The sequence below is a fragment of the Bactrocera neohumeralis genome, chromosome 6 (genome assembly GCF_024586455.1).
Source record: "Bactrocera neohumeralis isolate Rockhampton chromosome 6, APGP_CSIRO_Bneo_wtdbg2-racon-allhic-juicebox.fasta_v2, whole genome shotgun sequence".
Taxonomy (NCBI): Eukaryota; Metazoa; Arthropoda; class Insecta; order Diptera; family Tephritidae; genus Bactrocera; species Bactrocera neohumeralis.
Genome location: NC_065923.1, coordinates 3,765,241 through 3,784,842, shown reverse-complemented (window position 1 = coordinate 3,784,842; position 19,602 = coordinate 3,765,241). Strand labels below are relative to the sequence as shown.

The following is a 19,602-nucleotide window of genomic DNA, read 5'->3' as shown; positions in this document are numbered from 1 at the left end:
GTAGCAGTAAAATAATAGAAGGTTTAGACTATAGAGAAAAAAATATTCCACGAATTGTGCACAGGAGTACAAATAAAAACTAAATTGCGGTTGAGAAATTAAAATACGAAAAAATACAGATTGAATTATTTCGAAGTAATTATAAATACATATTAAAAAATTTTAGAAACATAATTTTATGAAAAATTAACAGTCAGTAGTACTATTGAATATTTTGGTACTAATATATTTTACAACTCTGGTATTTAATAGCAACCCTTCTGATTCAGTTATTGTTCAGTGGTCGGTTTTTCATCGCAAAAATAATTTGGTGCCGCTAGTATTTTGTGATGAGTTTTTCCGCTTAACATTTTAATGAAAGTTAATAATTGTATAAGTTTTCAGAATAAACATACATTCACAAATCTTAATAGAATAAAATCAATTCAATTTCGATAATTTGGGCATCCGGGCAGTTAAGCTGTCGCACGGTGCCCACGCGGAAAATTTATTACATTTCTTTTTTCAACTCTTGAAATACGAGAACTAGTTTAAAGAATGGCTGGTGGAAATCAAGCGCGCGTCATTCAAGTGACGAACATTGCACCCCAAGCCACGAAAGATCAAATGCAAACATTGTTTGGTAACATTGGGAAAATCGAAGAAATCCGTCTATACCCGACTGTGCGTGATGTGTCTTGCCCCGTGCAATCTCGCATTTGCTATGTTAAGTATGCGGAAAGTAGCTGTGTTCCAGTGGCACAACATCTAACTAACACTGTATTTATTGATCGAGCACTAATTGTCATACCTGTGCTGGCAATTCCTGAAGAATATCGCGCATTGGAGATGTCCAAAAATGGTACAATCGTACCGGGACTACAAAAGCCGGATTCAAAGTTACCTCCAGAAGTGATCAATCGTATTGAAGGCCAGTCCCCACAACAGGTTAGTATGTATATTTACATTGTTTTAATTACTAACAGAACTTAATAATTTTAGGTTATAAAAACTTATGATCCTAAACTGTTGGACAACAATTTACCCGAATATCCAGCATTGCCATCGTTTTATGACGCTAGAAAAATTGAAGAAATACGCAGAACGATAATCGTATGTGATGTGAAGAATGAATGGCGTCTTGACGATTTAATGGAATGTTTTCAACGTGCGGGTGAAGTAAAATACGCAAGATGGGCGGAGAAAGATGGTAAAACTTATTGTATGATCGAATTCTGCGATCAACCAAGTATTATACATGCTCTTAAAATGCAAGGACACGAATTCAAGGGAGGATATTTAAATGTGTATCATTCAACTGATTCCATAACCAAGCCAGAAGCAAAATCAAATGAGGCAGCGCAGGCAGAAATTGAAGAGGCAATGACTATTGTAAAAGAAGCTCAAAATATGATTTCAGCTGCAATTGATCCCGTAATTGGTATGTTGGCTAAGGATAAGCGTCGACGTTCCCGCTCACGTTCAAGATCTCGTGATCGTCGCACTAGTCGTTCGCGTTCACATCGTTCACGCTCCAGACGTCGTTCTCGGTCTCGTACTCGTAAACGATCCCGTAGCAAGTCCAAACGACGTTCTCGTTCGCATTCTCGTGGTTCACGTTCACGCAAACGCTCCAGATCACGAAAACGCTCTCGATCCCGTCGTAAGAGTCGGTCTCGCTCACGTTCTAAAAGGAGGTCTAGGTCCCGCGACCGTCGTGCCAAACGTTCTCGTTCACGTCATCGTCGTAGTACCTCGAGATCACGTCGTTCCCGATCCCGTACTAAACGTTCTCGCTCTCGTGAGCGCAAGCGTTCGCACCGTGCTCGTGATGAGAAACGTTCTCGCTCTTCGCGGTCACGCAGTAAACGTCATTCGCCATCTCCATCAACACGATCACGTTCAAGTCGCAGCAAAGATATTGTTCCACCAACAAAATCGTCTTCGTCTAAGCGACGTTCGCGTACTCCTGATCGCAAATTAAAACCTATTTCAGAAGATATAGAAATTAAAAGCACGCGATCAAGTGTGGACTCCAAGTCTCGCAAATCTGTTAGCGTGGAGAAATCGGACAACATGGATATATCTAATTCACCATAACTATCCTTTTAGTATCAAAATGGCACATCAAGTGCTAATTGAGCCCTTTTAGTAATAGAATGAACATGTCACTCTTAAGTTAAAGTTTAAATTTTCGACTTTCTGCAGTATAGTAATTTATATTTGATGAATAATAATTTATACTCTAACATATTCTATTATACTATTTTATACAGAATTCAATATTTTAAGAATTTACTGTTTGAGAAATATAACTTTTATGTTCCCCCGACAAAGCTATTACAATAAAGAACGCACTCTATTGTCCACCACATTTTGTTTTATTTTAACAAATCTACAAAAAGACAACTCTTCTTTTTGAGTAAATTAATTTAAAAAGTACAGTATGGACACATTTTATAAATATTTGTTTTATTAAAAAATTAGCAACTTTGCACTAGTCATCGAATTATTAGAGATCTGTAGCCAAATTACATATTTAAATAAATCGCGTTGCATGTAATATTTAAAAACGTTGCTGAAAATTTTGTTGTTGATTAAACATCATTTGTTGTTGCTGCTGTTGCTGATGATGAAAATCTTGAGATTGTTGCACTTGCTGTTGCTGTTGACCAGGACCAGCAGGCCCTGATAAACGAACTCTTTTAGCATTTGGCTCTTGCTGTTGCTGCTGCTGCTGCTGCTGCTGTTGTTGTTGTTGTCTTTTGTTGTCTGCTTTATCTTCTTGGTCATCATCTGTTAAAAATTCTCTCTTCGGATAAGGAATAGGGGTACCCGCAAAAACGTCCTGCGTAGGCAGTGGGTCTTCTTGGAAGTATGGATCTTGCATAGCTTGTTCTGAAGTGATGCGTTTATTAGGATCCATAAGTAGAAGTTTCTGTAAAAGATGGAATGCTTTGCTATCTGGCTTAATTTTGTGGCGTTCCATATATTTAGCTAAAGAGCAAGTCGAATAAGTTGAACGTTTGAAATCTTTTATTAGAGTATGATGCTCAGGCATTTTTTTGATGTCCTCCCAATCCTTGTCTTGAGGAAATCCCATTACATTGAAGATACGATCCAGTTGATCATGGTGATATGGATTACTAGTTTTAATATCTTCTTGTCTACAATGGAAAATTGGCTCGGACGTAAGCAATTCGGCGAAAATGCAACCAATTGCCCAAATATCAATTGCTTTAGTGTAATGACGCGCACCTAATAGCAGTTCTGGTGCCCGATACCAGAATGTTACAACTACTGGATCTAAATCTGCTAACGGCTTAAGTGGCGCGTTAAACAGACGAGCGAATCCCATATCTGCAATTTTTACGCGTCCCCTCTCATTACCATCACCCATTACTAAAATATTTGCCGGCTTTAGATCTCGATGTAAAACCCAGTTACTATGTAAATAGTGTATTCCATCCAAAATTTGATACAATAAACTTTTCACCATTCCTCTAGGTACAATTACTTGCTTCTTGGCGGCTTTAGCAGCACGATGGAACTTAATAATGTGCCATAAATCGTGCTCAGCGTAATCGATTAAAAGAAATACTTTACGGTCGTTGTGAGAAAGGAACACCCGAATCAATGTGATTACATTTTGATGTTTGAGTTCTCGAAGAAGTGCGATTTCGCGACATGCAGACATGGATAAACCAGTACCATCTATCTGCTTCAGTGCATATTCTTTGCCGTCAGTACGCTCCTTCCATTTTGCTTTGTAGACATGACCATACGTACCGCGTCCTACCTTACAGCCTTCGTAGTTGAAGAGGTCCTCCACTTTTGTTCGTTCCATTTGCGTTTTCATCTTAAAATCGTAATCCATTGCAAAATATTAAGTAAATGTTTTAATGAAAAGTATTAGACGCGTTAAACTGAATTAATAAGTTATATTTTTGATATAGTGGAGTCTATCAGCTGTTTCACCGGCTGTCAAATGTATGACAAGAAACTGTTCTTAAGAATAGTAGTGCCAGAGAACGTTTATAACAAACAATTTTTATTCCACGCGCTGCTCTGTTCAAGCAAAATGTTAAAATTTCTGCTGCAGAGCTGGCTGTGGTGAAACTCGACCGAGTTACCGATAAATATTTTTACGTTCTGCGCGCCGTGAACCTTCTCTATTATGGAAGGCATACACACAACAATTAGTTGGTTGATTGAGTTGGGCTAGAAATTGCCCTTGTCGCTACATACGACACAACTTTTAATACAATTTTGAGGCCAACTTCATTTTGAGTATTCACTTCGTTGCTTAAACATGAGTTCGGAAGTTGTTGGTTTACTTATTATACATATATGACGCGCTCTCTTCGACAGCCGAAATGAAATGGCGAAATCGTTTGAAATCGCACGACCAACCCAAACACGATCCAACTAACACAACCAACTTGACAAAATATCAAAAAATTTTGATTTTCATCCAATCAATTCGATGAAATTAGTACAATAATTGGTGCGTGTATGCCTTCCATTATAAACGTTCTCTGCTGGTAGTGCTGCTTCATGATTAATCGATTACAAGACTCCACCTGTCAAAAGCGCATGGTTATCAAATAAATAAATATATTCGAAAGGATTATAAACAAATATACGAAGTAAATTTAAATCCTGGTTGAAAGAGGAACTACAAATTAATAAACATGGGAAAAGTCAACAAAAACATCCGCATGAAAGCCAAGGCTGCAGTATCAAAAGCGGCTACCGCCACCAACAACATTAAAACAAAAATACAAAATGTTGGCAAGAAAGATGATACGGGTGTCCTCGAGGACACACTTCTCCTAACTAAGACGCCTACTAAGAAAAAAGCAATTACCAAACGCGAGAAAGTGCGCCAGAAACATAAACATCTAATGAATAAATTCGCATTGATAAAAAAGCAACGTAAAGAGGAAGCAGCGCGCAAAAACAGAGAAAAGACGGCGGTTATAGGTGACTTGAAGCCTCTGAAAGATGCATTACCCTCCTTAGATGAACTATTTAAATTAAGTAAGCAATCTGATAGTAAGACGGGAATAAAACACATCGATGAGCCGACATCTAAGGAGAATCCAAAAGATGATAAGAAATTGAATGTTAAGCAAAAGTTGAAGAAAAAGAAAGAGAAATTTGTACGACAAGTTAGCTCTTACCAGGCCCTTCTGAAAGATCCAGATTTTAAGAAAAATCCTCGTGATGCAATTTCCTATCATATAAAATACACACGTGGCCTTATAGATGAATAAAGCAGAACTAACTATATATGTATACATTGTGTTTGAAAACATATATTAATATAATATATAATTTTGTAGCGTAAAAGACTTCAACATTAAATATTTAGGAAAAAAAAAATTCGTTGAATCTACTAAACCTTTATACTACATATCGCTCATTTTTCCTTGTTTTAAATTATTGTTAAAACATTGCAATCGTTAACTGACGGTTTCAGTATTGCACAATTTTTTATTGAACTTTTAATAACGTCGCAGAAATCAAACTAGAAAAACTCGTTTTTATCATATCATTTATTAATACTAATCTTGCGGATGAGAAGATTTTTGTAATGGTTTTTATCATTTATTTGGATTTCACTTCATTTTTACATGAGCCAAGTAATTTTTCTTAACTATTTTAGATCTACAAGCATATTGAACGTAATTTAGTATGGATGTGTGTATGCTCTTGTGTAAATTTAGAAAAATTAATTGTTTTTATCACTTAGGTTGTATTTATAATTTTTCAGTAATCAATCGTACCAGCAGATATGGCATTTTTAAGCGCTGTACGTACTAAATAACCAATAAGGTAATTACACGAAACTTTTGAAAAAAGTTGCAAACTTAGATCATTATTCACTAATCTAAGTTTTTTTTTTGGTTGAAAGATTTTTTTAACTTAATTTTATTTAAAAAAGAAACAAGTTGTTTTAAAAAATTAAACCTTTTGAATCTAAAGAGAGGTATGTATCATGTACACTTATATGTTACGTCATGTAAATGTATGTGTTTAGTTTTGTGAAATTATACAAAAACTGGGGTAAAAAAAATAACAGTAAAACATATTCTGAGTATATGTAGGTTAATTAACCACACAGTAGAATTAATGAAAAAATCGGCGTTAAGAAAATAATATAAGCATGTATGTACATATATATGCTAATATTTTCAACTGAAAAACTTTAAATTATGTTTTAATTAAAATTCCAATAAAATATGAAATGTAAGGTGTTCCAACTTTAATTTTAGAGACCTGCTGCTAGTTAATCGAATTAGTAGGTCTGCCTTAAAAAGTCGATTTAGGTGCGTGACAGGTTTTAGTTCGTTTGATTTTTTAAATACATAGTTAAATGAGGGTATAATTGCTAATTGTTCAACAGATTGTTTAACAATGTTTTAGTATTCGATGTGTCATTTGTCATTATATAACATATCAAGTGGTGTTGGCTCTTACAGTGACGTGACTATTAGACACGGTTGTCCTTATTGATTTAGTAGAAGCATTAAAAAGTAAATTTGTATGTGGTACATTTATTTATTAATATATATACGTAAGCGCTGTAGTATACAATCTACAGTACATTGATCTATGTTTGCATGTATGAGGAAAGTATTTATTACTTGTCTGTGTTTATGTATTATGTATAAATTAATATTTATTTGGTACATCGACACAATTGTTTTGCTATTTATTTTATTAATAGATTAATATTTGCAATTATACATTATAGGTATTATTTCTTATATTCTGGTTTTAATTTTTTTATTTTTTATTTTCGTAATGTTTGAGATCCTTAGAAATATTAAATTTACCCCATTTATGTTTATAATTGAATCAAACGACAGCGAGACTTGTGTTTAGTGTATGTAATATTGTTGTAAATGTATTATGAATTGTTAAAAACTAATATACGTGATTGGATAAATTGTAAATTCAAATTAATATTACACGTTCAAAATATTTTAATAAATGTTTGTGGTGACATACAACTCAATTGTCACATAAGATTGATTGCTTAAAAAGGCATAATTATTACCTGGAAAATTGTGAAGACATTATTCCCCAAATCACTTTCGACGCTTGAGTTGACGCCAAATAAATATTGTTTTCATTACCAATTTACTATATAGTTCTTTTTAGCCATGTTCGATATCATTTAACATGTTGTCCGTTTGTTTTTGTATGTGTAAATATAAACTTCACTTTTTACTTAAAATTATTTATAATTTTAATGTTTAAGTTGCTAGAGAAATACATGTTTTTGTAGTTATGTTATACATTCGTGCATACGTACATACTTATATATGTATATAAATATATGTATGTATAAGCATGTAGTATAAAACCAAACGATTGAAGGACTAACATTATTGGAAACGTGCTTCGCCAATTTTTCTTACCCACTAAGCACCGATGCGGATTTAATGAAATTATTGTTAAGCATTACAAACGAATTATATAATCATAACTTAAACTATGAAGAATTATTGATGCTTTAATGGAAAATATATATATATATATTTATATATATAAATGTATATGTATATATCTCTCGTAATTATAAATAAACCCATAAAACATTTATTTATTCAGTAAAAACATCAAAAGGCTGCAATAAAAAATATACATATATTAACCAAACGAAAAACAATTGTTTGTGGGTATATAAAAACAGTTGAATCTTACCGGAAATTGATTCCTTTATTGGATAATAGCCTATTGCATTCGGAACTATCCGGCAGTGGTAGTATATAGTAATCACTTTCACTGCTCTGTGGAGAAAAATTAAGCAATAGTTGTCTTATAATTTTGGCAATTGATGATATCTAAAAATTCGTAATTTCTTATCAATAATAACAAAATCGTGCTCCCCGAAAATATTGTAGAATTCTACAAGGCAAATAACATACGTGCATGTCACCAGTTAAAATGCAAAATAGCGTCCCATCTCTGCATAAATTTACAGGAGAAGTAAAAACCATTGAAACAAAATTTTGAATTTGGTTATTACCAGGTTATTATGTTAAATAATACAAATTTGTACATATATGCATTGAAACAATAATTTAATTAATTTTTTTCTTAATCACGAACATCTGAATTAAAATTTATAATCCCAAATACGAGATTGGAAAAAAATGTAATTGCTTCTAATCACGAAATTCTTAATTTATTTTTTTTTTAATTTTTTAATCCCAAATACCGGAAAGATAAAATAGTTAAATCCAAAACTGGATTAAAAAAGTATTGCTAATTTTTAACGTAAATATTAGATTAAGCTTATTTTTAATCGAACATCAACATAGCTTTTCCCTTCTCATATTACAATATTTATATTGAACTACTTTTAGTTAAAGTGTAAATATATATTTTTTATCCCTTTTCAATCCAGCCGTTAATTTGAATAATTTTTTACTTGTTACTTTTTTTGTGTTAAACAAAAAAAAAACGTTAACTTCAATTGCGTCGAGTCCATAATACCCTTCAAAAATACAAATGATTTGATTTGACCGGTCAGTTTGTATTGCAGCTATATGTTTTAGATGTTCGATCGGATTTCTTAAGAGACTGTGCCAATTTTAGTGAAGATAACCCGTCAAAAAAAAGTTTTCTACATAAGGCCTTGATTTTAATCGTTCATTACATTACATAATAAAAAATTAAAATTATTATAGCAAAACTAAAATTTTTGATCCCAAACATCTTTATAAAATTTAGTATTTAAACTTTAACCCCAATTTCGATTTTTTTGAAGACATGTTATTTTGCATTTAAGGTGATGATATATTGTAGATCATGAACGATTTTGCAATAGAAGGATGCGAACAAATAAAAGCTAACACCTCGTCAATTGCCTCTCAATAACATCACTACTTTGATAATTTTACTATACTATGATATAATCTTATTATAGACATAACAATTTAAATCAGTTTTACTTACTTGGTCCGTGAATTCATGCTTGTAAATTTGAGTGGACACTTTCATATCAGAAAAAGGTCCTTTTAAAGCAAAAAAGTGAATACTCATTGGTGTGGTGGTTTTTGTTTTCAAGATAAGCTATAAATTCGAGATTATTATAACAATTTTTTTGTAATTATTTAGGCAAAATTGAATGCATTGTATTACCTGATAGGTTATGGTGCGCTCATTGGATTGATGTGGATCACGTTGGCTATTATTAATGCGAGCCTTCACCACCCACTGCTGGTTGAATGCCGTAAATCTGGCCGTCTCATAAAACAATTTGTGTACATACTCATCGGTACGATACGGCTTCATTTGCAAATCTGTAAAATATATACATATGTACATAAAACAAAATATTATTGACTATTTAATTCGTAAAGTTTTCAACATTTTAAAGGTAAATTTAGTTGTTAATATTTACATATAATACTAATAATGTTTTAATATTTACATATAAGCATTATTTAATTACCGTTAAATATAATTTTCTCATAACTCAACAAATCGATTAATGTATTAAACATTTTCTTTTCCTCTTTAATTCTAGCGTCGTGTGCTTCCAATGCAGCCATTACTTCATAACCAGATTTGGTGGGATGCAAGCAGTTGCGCTCATGTTCGTTAGCTACATAGGCAAATAACTAGATTGTACATGGACGTTCCATTTAACAAATTATGTAGGTACATACTTTCATGATTCGGTCCACGCCATTGACAACCAATTCGTGAATATTTGCAATTTGTTGGCCGTTCTTGACATTCATACTGTTCATGGCGATCTAGCGACTTGTATGGGAACTCTTTGTTGCAAAACTAAAGAATATAAATTATTAGATTTAACATATGTATAAGTATATATATATAAATGCATGTATGCAGTTATATTTTGGAGTTTTGAAATACTTGACATTCGCTGGGCAACTCAGAGGCGGCTTTCTCCACGGCCAAATTACGCGATGCTGTGCTCTTCGAAATCTCCACACGACAGTTTGGACAGGTGGCAATTTGATCACGCAAACTGTTGCAAATTATAAAAATATAAAATAATCGAATACATAAAACTTTTAAATATAACATTTTAATCATTAGCTGAAAATTAAAAATATGCTGGAATATTCTCTTAATGGTCAGTTAATCAGTGATTACTTGAGTTATATTCAAATACATATGCAAGTATGTATATATATTTTATATATAGTATGTATATAGGTCATACCGTCCATCTGCGAGTAAATGTGTAAAACAAGCAGCACACATTAAATGTCCCATTTGACACTGTAATGAGAATGGTAAGTGGTAAATAGTTAGAATTTCAAGAAAATGCCAAATACGTTAATAAATAATTATTTGTTCGTAAATTTTGTGTATATATTATTTTATTTATGAATAAATAAGTGAAATCCTGTAAACGGGAAAAAGAAAAAAAGAATCTATTAGTTTGAAATCTTTGACGATTTGAACAATTTTATAATAGCATGGTGAAATGTGCTCTCCACACAACATATTACTGTTAGAAATACCACAAACGTAGATCGCATTCAAAGCCGTTCCATCACATAAAAAGGATGCGAGTCTACACAGGAGTGGCGTTTCCTGCAGTAATAGGCAGTAGAAAATATTGTGCGGGACGACCTGAGTGTGAGTGTGAGTATGAATGTATGAATATATTGATTGTATAGAATAGCGAGATAGGAACTTGATTGCATGAAGTGGGAAATGTGAGTTTGGCCAAGTGCGTTGGAGAAACAATTAAATGACTTGTGTGAAAAATATTGCTTACGTGGTGAAATTAAATTAAGAAGAGTGAGTATACATGTAAGTCGGCATATGTATTTAAATAATGAGGATAATACTAAATGGAAATTGAGGAGATGATTGTTCGGTGGCTAAGTGAATAGATAAGCCGTACTTTTCTATATTTTTCTTTTAAATAAAAACAAGCGCATTGTTTTGGTTTTCAATTTAAATTGTGAACTTTTTTATTGATTTAACTTGTCGATACTTTCTAGTATTATACAATAAATACGTTTCATATGCAAATGCTAGGTGTTGTCATTTTTTCCATTATATATATGATATATTTGTTTTTTTTTTTTTTGCATTTTTCTGTGTTGCCTATATTTTTCAAATTCGCACTTTTATTTACTAAAATAGTGACAACAAAATGAAAGTTTTAATGCATATATGTATGTGTTGGTACAGTTACAACATATTCACAGATTTTTTGCTATTTCATCACTTATTGCATAGTTATTGATTACATGTTTGTTTTTATTTAAAACATTTTGTTTGCATTTACAAAATGGTACATTTATACATTTCTCAATATAGGTACTCATAAACATAGGTATCTATATAAAATACTATATTCGTTAATTTGTATTAATTATCTAATTGATAAATGAACTATTAATGTAAATTAACTAAATAAAACTAATGAAATCATAATATTTTAATTTTTTTAAGGCACTCGATAGTATTCTAATTAATTAATAAGTTAGATAGTCAAAAAATTATTTATATTCAACGATTTAAGTGGAAAATAAATTAAAAAAGTAATTTGCGTAAAAAATTAAAATAAGTGAGAACTTAAAAGTCAGTAAACTGAGAGTATTAAATAAAAATCACTAAAAATTAATTAAACATACTTTATAGAACTTTTTTACACAAAATAAGTAATGGATAATATGTTAGTTGGAAATTTCATCACATTATCAACTAGATTAACTATTAATGGATATTATGTTAGTTAGAAATTTCATCACATCTATCAACTAGATGTATGTATAAAGAAGATCTGAAAATTTTTAATTTAATAAGCCGAGTCCATTATGTGAATAACTATTTCCAAAAAATTTAAATAACGATTTCCATTAGACAACAGTTAACCAATGAACACTGTTGCCAAATGAACGGATTACGGAATGGATTACGAAAATTATTTAAAAATTGGTATTGCTTTTGCAGGGAGCCTGTCTATTTAGAAATCAGTTCTTAGCCTTTCTCCAATGTTTTTGGTTTTACTACAAAAACGACTCCGATTCTATGATTTAAAAATGTTAATTCATTTAATTTTAGTAATTTTAATTTTTGCTATGCCGTTGTACATTAATAATTTCGAAAATATATAATTTTTTACGATTAAACGACATTTATAAAAATACAATATCGTTAAGATGGTAAAACCGGTGGTTTTTAGCAGTATACCGATTTTGTATTTTTATTCCTAATTTTTTCGGTAAAATTTTAATTTTTAGACTTAACTTGCGTTTAAAGCGAGTGAGTTCTACAAATATGTATCTCTAATGGCAACTTTTGTTTAAAAAATTAACACTATCAGCTTCGTTGGATTGAAAATTGCCTCAAGAATCGCTATATAGGAATATCCATATCTTCCAACGAAAATAATTTTGCTATGCACTTGTTCATATGAGCGTATGTACCCACATAAGTAAAATGACTCACTAGATTCAAAAAGCTAAGGTACAAGTTGATTTAAAGAAAAAAAAACGATCAGCTAAGGGCAGATCAATTGGGAAGAACATTTTCAAAAAGCGAATTTAAAAAAGGAAACGAATAATTGTGAAAATTACACAGCAAACAGGGAGTGAGTGATAGTTGAAAAAATTACTATCCAACGAATCAGTGAGAATTATAGCGAGTACTAAGCAGAATCAATATACACTAAGCTATTGAACTTTAATTAAACTGCATACACTTTAACAATGCTGATATTTTAATTATTTTTAGCAATCACAAAATATACAATAGAACGAACACTAACGCATAGATATCCAAATAACTGCACATTGTAGAGTTGAGGACCACAACCTCCTCTATGTTTAGGGTTGGCCTCCCAATATGTGCCAAGATGTATGTACACGTGTTTACTTCTATTTTTAAATGAGGGAAAATGTCCCCGACGAAAGACAAAATAAAAAAAAAAGTATTCAAGTTGAAGAGAAATTCTCCTGTCCACAAAAATCATCTAAAATGCCCCAAAGAAATTCATTTAAAAGTTGCTAGAAAATTGGGTGTGGTGGTTATGACTGAAAGATTGTCGTAGAACAAAAGAGGATGGGTGAGAATTGAGTGTGTGAAAATTAACAATTTCTTTGTTTACGATCTTCATTGCATCCCACACATACTATATCTTTCAATTTTACATATACTTATTTATTCATTCACATATACAGACTAATTTACATCGGTGTAATTGCATTTAATTGAATTTATTTCAGCGTTCCAATGGCTATTCAATGACCATGACCATAATATCTATCGCTATCAGCTCAAAATCAATATACAAACGAAAAATCGCATGCGTTTCGTATCAAAAAATAATAATAAACTGTCGAAAGAAGGCAATATCGTCGGCAACGAGACGTGTTGTATATATGTACACATGTATGTATGTATAATCGAAATTAGTGGAAAACTCGTCGTATTAGAGGCAAAATGGCGGGTTGGAAAATTATGTACATTCAAATCCTTTGCCTTACTACAAAGTCATCTGCCAGAATAAATTGGTGAAATTGTTTGTAATGTGTTTTTATTAGATGTTTTATTTGTTTTTAAGTGCACACATATGTATGTACATACGTACGCATCACCGTCAAAGTCAAAGTTTTTTAGTGCATACATACATACATTTCATTTTTTCACCAAGAAAATGTAATGCCATGTAGTTCATATATACTTACATACATATACATACATATGTAGTTATGTATGTATGTATATTACTCTGACTATCGCACAAGGATAGAAGTTTATGAAAATTAAGTCATGATTACTGCGGTTGAATGAACTTATATTACTCAACTACTTTTTCTTATGCCATTCAGAATTTATTAAATACTTTTTAGAGCTTGTCGATGAATTGTTAAATGTAACATTTTTTTGGTTGAGAACAAGTTTTTTGCAGGGTATTTACATATGTATATATGTACATCAGTAAATGAAAGCTTGAACCACCTCTAACTTCTATCTCTATTTTCTAAAATCGAATGTACTAATGTACATATTTGAGGTATTTTTAAGATGATAAAACATCATATCGTAGTGAGTGGTCATTCCATTATAAGCAGCACTCATAATATCAGAATACAGATAGAGGATAGAGATCACCTTGAAATAATAAATCTTAGAAGAAACGATGTGTAATGGCTAGGAAAATTTACCCAAGTAGCCTATGTATGTGTGTTAGAACCTGCACTAACTTACATATGTACATTAGAATATTGTACAACTCATGAAAACAATAACACAGAGTTGTAGTGTTTACAACAAAAGCTTTCACAATAATAACAACCTGTAAAACCAGTTTGTTTCTTATTAGTTCAGCTGGCTAACAATGATTGTTGTGAATTCTGCCAGTTCAGTTTGTTGGATATTATTTACCAAATGCTGCCGTTAGACGACAACCTGTAACTTATACATTGCCTATGCATACCAATCTCTATGCAAGTATATACATATGTACATATGTAGATACAGGTGCATGGATGCAATAGTAATTTGTGGCTCATCTACTTCCATGTATACAAAACAATTTTAGAAACAATATTTAGAAACCCTATCTACCGGACGCATTAAAAATAATCAAACAGAATAATATGTAAATAACAATTATTTAAAATTCGAACTGACTTTAATGAAAATTGCCTGTATGTATGTATATAAAAATTAATATATGGTACATACAAATAAAATCTATATAGCATTTACCCTCTTTTACGAATAAAACTTAATGTATTGTATATAATAAAACCTTACGTCTTAAATAATGAAATAAATAAATATCATTTGTAAATGAATTCGCATTGGGCCAGGTGGGTACAATATCATACAATGTCTATGGTTGCATGCATGTTTATTCTATGAATGTCAGAAACAGCTGACTTTGTGTACTTGCTTCGCACCGAATAAGAAATAATAGACACAACATACATACACACATACGTACACATATGCGAGTATATACAGCGTGGTATAGTTGATATACAAACATAGCGCATGGTTGTATATACATATGTACATGCATCTTTATGTGTATATATAGGAGAGAATAAATACCTCTATATACATACATGTGTACATACATATATGAGCTCGCAATTAGTTATCAATTTCTCCACAACATTGTAGGTGTTATCGTCTCATATTTAAGGCATAATCACTTATAAATGCGTATAAATGTATTATTATCTACATATACATACATTATATGTATATAATATGTACGTATGTATGTATGTGTGATAAGAACACATACATACATACATAAATATCATCTTTATGTCACGATTAGGAACACCAAAAAAAAAATAACATAAAATAATAAAAACAAAAGTTATCTTTCCATTAAGATGGCAGTAGGAAATTCGTATTACATAAGAAATCAAAGCCAAAACTCTCATATTGAAATCACAATGCACACTTGAATATGTGTTTCTCGATATGAAAGTGAACATATAGTATGTAGGTATGTGCATACGTACATATGTACATACTTATGTGATTATAGTGACAAAATGCATTAGAATATCACGGTGACGTCAAAAAATGATCATCCAACACGCGATTGATTCAGCAACTATTTTTTCCGCTGCCCTAAGAGTGGTGAGTATTATAAACAGAAAGTGAGATAAACGCGAGCAAATATATGAAAAACTTACTATGTACATACATACATACATATGTATGTATGTATGTACCTATTTTATATGTATGTACATAAGTATGTATATAGGCTAAATTTTAAACAAATGACTTGCAAAACCGAGCTGAAATTATTTTATATTTTCTTATAACTTTATAAATTAATAATTTTTCTAATGTGGCGTATTTAATAACATAATATGTACATAAGTATGTATGTAAATATACAATGTATGAACGCTTTTAACCTATCAGTTTCTAACATGTAATTTCTAATAAGTCAAATATTTGATTAATTGACTGAAAATCAGCTGGAATTTAAATTCGACCCTTTGACAGTATGATTCTATTTAAAAATAAAATACAAAAAAAATACTTTCATTTTTTGGTATATACATACATAGTATGTATGTACATATGTAAGTATGTATGTATGTATGTACATATGTATGTACATAAGTATGTACATCTGGGTGGCAAAAAAGAAACAAGGTTTTAAATATCTTCTAAACTCCAAATATGTACATATTTAAAAATTGACTTTACATACTGTATGTATGTATCTATGTATGTATATCATTGGAACAGGGAGCTGGGGCACAAAGAGCCAAACCCACCACTGAAAATAAAAAGACGCAATAGTTGCAACTTAACTGCGCCGTAGACATTTGTAAGTTCTTACATACACATATATGTATGTATGTACATGAACTTACGTATAAGTATGTATGTATGTACTACATACATACATACTTACATATGTAAGTCTGTTTATGCACCATGGCTACAGGGGCTACCATCAGTGAATGCACGTTTCAATTCACATAACCAAAGGAAAAAGAATTGTATTCAATAGAATATTTCACAAATTGCGTTTTATATAGTTTCTCCCCTCTTTTACCATATATTCGCTGTTCGCGTTTCTATTAAAACCAGTTACACCAAAACTATTACACTTCATCGACAAAGTCATCACTAACTTTCATTCAAAATAAAAAAAATACATACATACATACATACATATGTATGTATGTACCTAATTCTAATTCTTACACACTTTTGATTCGTAGACATAATAGATGAATTTATTTGCATACATATGTACATACATACTTACATATGTAGGTGTCAGTATGTTCATATGCATATACATACATACATGTGTATATGGTTATGCAGCAAATCAAATTTGGAAACAAAACTATCAAATGATTATCATAAGTAAGTGCCATATGACGATAACTACCTACACTCACATGTTTTTAATATATTCCAATATATCCATATGTTGAAATGTGGGGAACTAAAGGTCATTTCTAAAATATAAATATGTATGAATATGCTTAAATACGTACATATGTAAATACTTAAATATGTACGTATGTATGTGCGTATATGTATATATTATCAAACAGGTCACAAAAACACAAAAATGTCTGTGATCACAAAAAATAATATTCAATTTACTACATACAAAAGCATCAACGTATGTACATACATACATATGTATGTATGCACTAGTGTAAGCAGATAAATGCATATGTATATATTTGCTTTACTTTATGCTCATGCATTGATATTCTAAACAAAATACGCAGTTCCCATTGTGTATGTATACAAGAAGTAGATAAGTAAAAGCAAACTCAGCTGAGAACTAAGCCAATTGAGAATAACAAACAGCCGATCAGATACGTAACCAGTCAGCCGAGCACTCAGAAACAGTCCCACCCTACGTCCCTTGGAAAAAACAAATTCACTGAAGCAGCCATATTCTGCTACGTATTACACGATTCACACCAATACATACTCTGGCCAACCAATGCCCAACAATAATTTTCCACCATCCCTACGAACAGAAAAAATCACTTATAAACAGTAGCAAAAAAGTTTTCTTATTAGAATCTGGCAATTTAAAAAGTAACTAATTGAATATGAACCATTATAAATAATAATTCTTCGACTAGCTTATATACATTTCTTATGTGGAAAATGGAAGTAAAAAGGCAATTCGATATAATGAGAATAACAAAAAAGGCACATAACAACGCACAGCTGATATTTATACTGCGTTTTTTTCATGAGTAAACGCCAATAATTGTTGTTGATTAAGGGGAAACAAATTATATTATTTATATTTTCAAATTAATTTTTTGCGATATACACAAATAAATTAGTCGCATATCATAACCAAAAACATTTTTCCTTTAGCCTTAACTCTAGCTATTTATCTATATTTTTTTATATAGCCGTTACCTTTTTACCACTATACTTTTACGGCATTTAAAACCAACATTTGTTTTTTTTAACACTATTTGTCACTAAGCTGGCTTTCTTGGGATTTTTGAAACAAATTAATTAACTGTATCAATTTAATTTTTATAAAAAAAAATTCAATAAACAAGTTAAAATGTTACCCCTACACAATGCTAATTTGAACATTTTACATTGGTACTCACCTGATACATTGCTGTCTTAGGCAAATCCAAGCAAACAGCACAACATAAAATCCCTCCCAGACGGTACTCGAGTTTTTCATGTTGCGAAGCACTATTCCCACTACCCGCAGATGTGCTCGGATGGTCGAGCATTTGTTTCTTAGATGGTGGCTCACCGGAGTCTATTTTACCCCCACCAACACTCGATGGATTGCCACCACCCACTCCACTCCCAATCACTCCACTATTGACCAGACTTGAATTTTCACTAGAAGCAACATCCAATGCTATAGAGCTGGCATTGCTGACCGAATTTGAGGAAGTGCCAGCGCTACCACCATTTCCTCCACCAATAGCACCAGCAATAGGCTGTGATTGCTGCTGTTGTTGGAGACTTACTTGGGCACTATTACTTTCACCGAGTAACTCGGCGGATGCCAATAGAGGGATAGAATTTAGGTTCATGCTATTAGCGTTTGTAGGTGGTTGCTGCACGACAGCACTTGATTCAACGTCAGCCATTTTTATGATCTAAACTGTGGTTTAAGTATATATTTATTATTTTTCAGCAAAATCGGTTTTCTAAATTTGATGCACGAAATACAATTGTGAGCTTCCTTAACCAATATTTCGCCTAGTATATATGCGATTGTACTCCTCCTATTTGTCCCCCTTAAATCGATTTTTCGGTTTTACGATGCCTGAATTTTTTCTTTGCTGGTGAATTTATTCACTATTGCTTAAAATTTTGCTTATAAATTCTTAATTTGATCGCTTCTATATAACAATGCTCTTTTTACGTAAACTTTTCCGTTTGATAATTTTCAATTCTTCCAATTCCAAAAATAATAGATTGATTGAAAACAAATGGAATTGTAGCTATTTTCTTTTTTCTTTGTTGGGAACAGTGTTAATGTACCGAACCGTTGTTAAATATATGTTTATCGGGCGAATTCAACTCAAAGAATGAATACAAGAACGAATGTGCAATGTATTTATATTTATGTATTCTTCTTATTAGACACCAGTGTTGGGTATTCTAGTAATGCAGTGTGCTAAATTACTTTTTTCAAACTCTTTGGTTCAATTTTTACGGAATATATAAATAAAAAAATTTAGAAAATTTACCAAATTGACTACATATAATTTCAATTTCGTTTTTTTTTTAATTCTAGAAGTGAGAGTTTTAAGATAGAATATGCTTAAAAAGATTTGGTTTTCTTTAGTGGCAACGCTAAATCAGCTGGATGCCATAGCAAATATAGAGAAAAGCAATATAAAGATTAATTAAGCAAAACAAAACAATACGAAATATGTGCTTATTATATTTATTTTGTAAGCAAACATTAACAGCTACTAAGCTTTATGAACTTCATTTTAACAATATGTAGAAAATAAACTTTGTTTCTTTCCTTTGGACAAAATATAGGATTTTACGGTTAAAATAAACTGTATATTTGTTTAGCACATATGTAGATGGTTTTACTTCTGTTATGAAATAATATTTGTATTGAACGAACTA

The 19,602-nt window shown here is 31.4% G+C and overlaps 4 protein-coding genes across 4 annotated transcripts; 2 read left to right on the top strand and 2 right to left on the bottom strand.

The window, feature by feature from the left end:
* Window positions 1-279: 279 nt before the first annotated feature.
* LOC126761267 (probable splicing factor, arginine/serine-rich 7) lies at window positions 280-2,351 on the top strand. Its single transcript, XM_050477296.1, has 2 exons — window positions 280-927; window positions 982-2,351. The coding sequence occupies exons 1-2, from the start codon at window positions 538-540 to the stop codon at window positions 2,077-2,079; spliced, it is 1,488 nt and encodes a 495-aa protein (XP_050333253.1). The 5' UTR covers window positions 280-537; the 3' UTR covers window positions 2,080-2,351.
* Window positions 2,352-2,430: 79 nt separating this feature from the next.
* Window positions 2,431-4,101, bottom strand: LOC126761270 (cyclin-dependent kinase 8). Its single transcript, XM_050477301.1, has one exon. It carries the CDS (start codon window positions 3,854-3,856, stop codon window positions 2,546-2,548), a length of 1,311 nt encoding a protein of 436 aa, XP_050333258.1. The 5' UTR covers window positions 3,857-4,101; the 3' UTR covers window positions 2,431-2,545.
* A 78-nt stretch (window positions 4,102-4,179) lies between these two features.
* LOC126761273 (ribosome biogenesis protein SLX9 homolog) lies at window positions 4,180-5,280 on the top strand. The gene has a single exon (XM_050477306.1). The coding sequence runs from the start codon at window positions 4,674-4,676 to the stop codon at window positions 5,256-5,258; it is 585 nt and encodes a 194-aa protein (XP_050333263.1). The 5' UTR covers window positions 4,180-4,673; the 3' UTR covers window positions 5,259-5,280.
* A 242-nt stretch (window positions 5,281-5,522) lies between these two features.
* LOC126761269 (cysteine and histidine-rich protein 1 homolog) lies at window positions 5,523-19,049 on the bottom strand. The gene is made up of 9 exons (XM_050477300.1): window positions 18,102-19,049; window positions 10,199-10,257; window positions 9,886-10,000; window positions 9,672-9,795; window positions 9,455-9,607; window positions 9,142-9,302; window positions 8,956-9,072; window positions 7,699-7,784; window positions 5,523-7,621 (listed from the first exon to the last, which is right to left on the bottom strand). Exons 1-9 carry the CDS (start codon window positions 18,600-18,602, stop codon window positions 7,594-7,596), a joined length of 1,344 nt encoding a protein of 447 aa, XP_050333257.1. The 5' UTR covers window positions 18,603-19,049; the 3' UTR covers window positions 5,523-7,593.
* Between the last annotated feature and the right edge of the window lie 553 nt (window positions 19,050-19,602).

Excerpts from the sequence above, each read along its gene's own strand:
- LOC126761267 (XM_050477296.1), top strand. The coding sequence starts at position 538 with ATGGCTGGTGGAAATCAAGCGCGCGTCATTCAAGTGACGAACATTGCA. Across the intron at positions 928-981 it reads AAGGCCAGTCCCCACAACAG|GTTATAAAAACTTATGATCC; the intron begins GTTAGTATGTAT and ends TAATAATTTTAG.
- LOC126761270 (XM_050477301.1), bottom strand. The coding sequence starts at position 3,856 with ATGGATTACGATTTTAAGATGAAAACGCAAATGGAACGAACAAAAGTG.
- LOC126761273 (XM_050477306.1), top strand. The coding sequence starts at position 4,674 with ATGGGAAAAGTCAACAAAAACATCCGCATGAAAGCCAAGGCTGCAGTA.
- LOC126761269 (XM_050477300.1), bottom strand. The coding sequence starts at position 18,602 with ATGGCTGACGTTGAATCAAGTGCTGTCGTGCAGCAACCACCTACAAAC. Across the intron at positions 10,258-18,101 it reads CTAAGACAGCAATGTATCAG|TGTCAAATGGGACATTTAAT; the intron begins GTGAGTACCAAT and ends TTCTCATTACAG. Across the intron at positions 10,001-10,198 it reads CATTTACTCGCAGATGGACG|TTTGCGTGATCAAATTGCCA; the intron begins GTATGACCTATA and ends AATTTGCAACAG.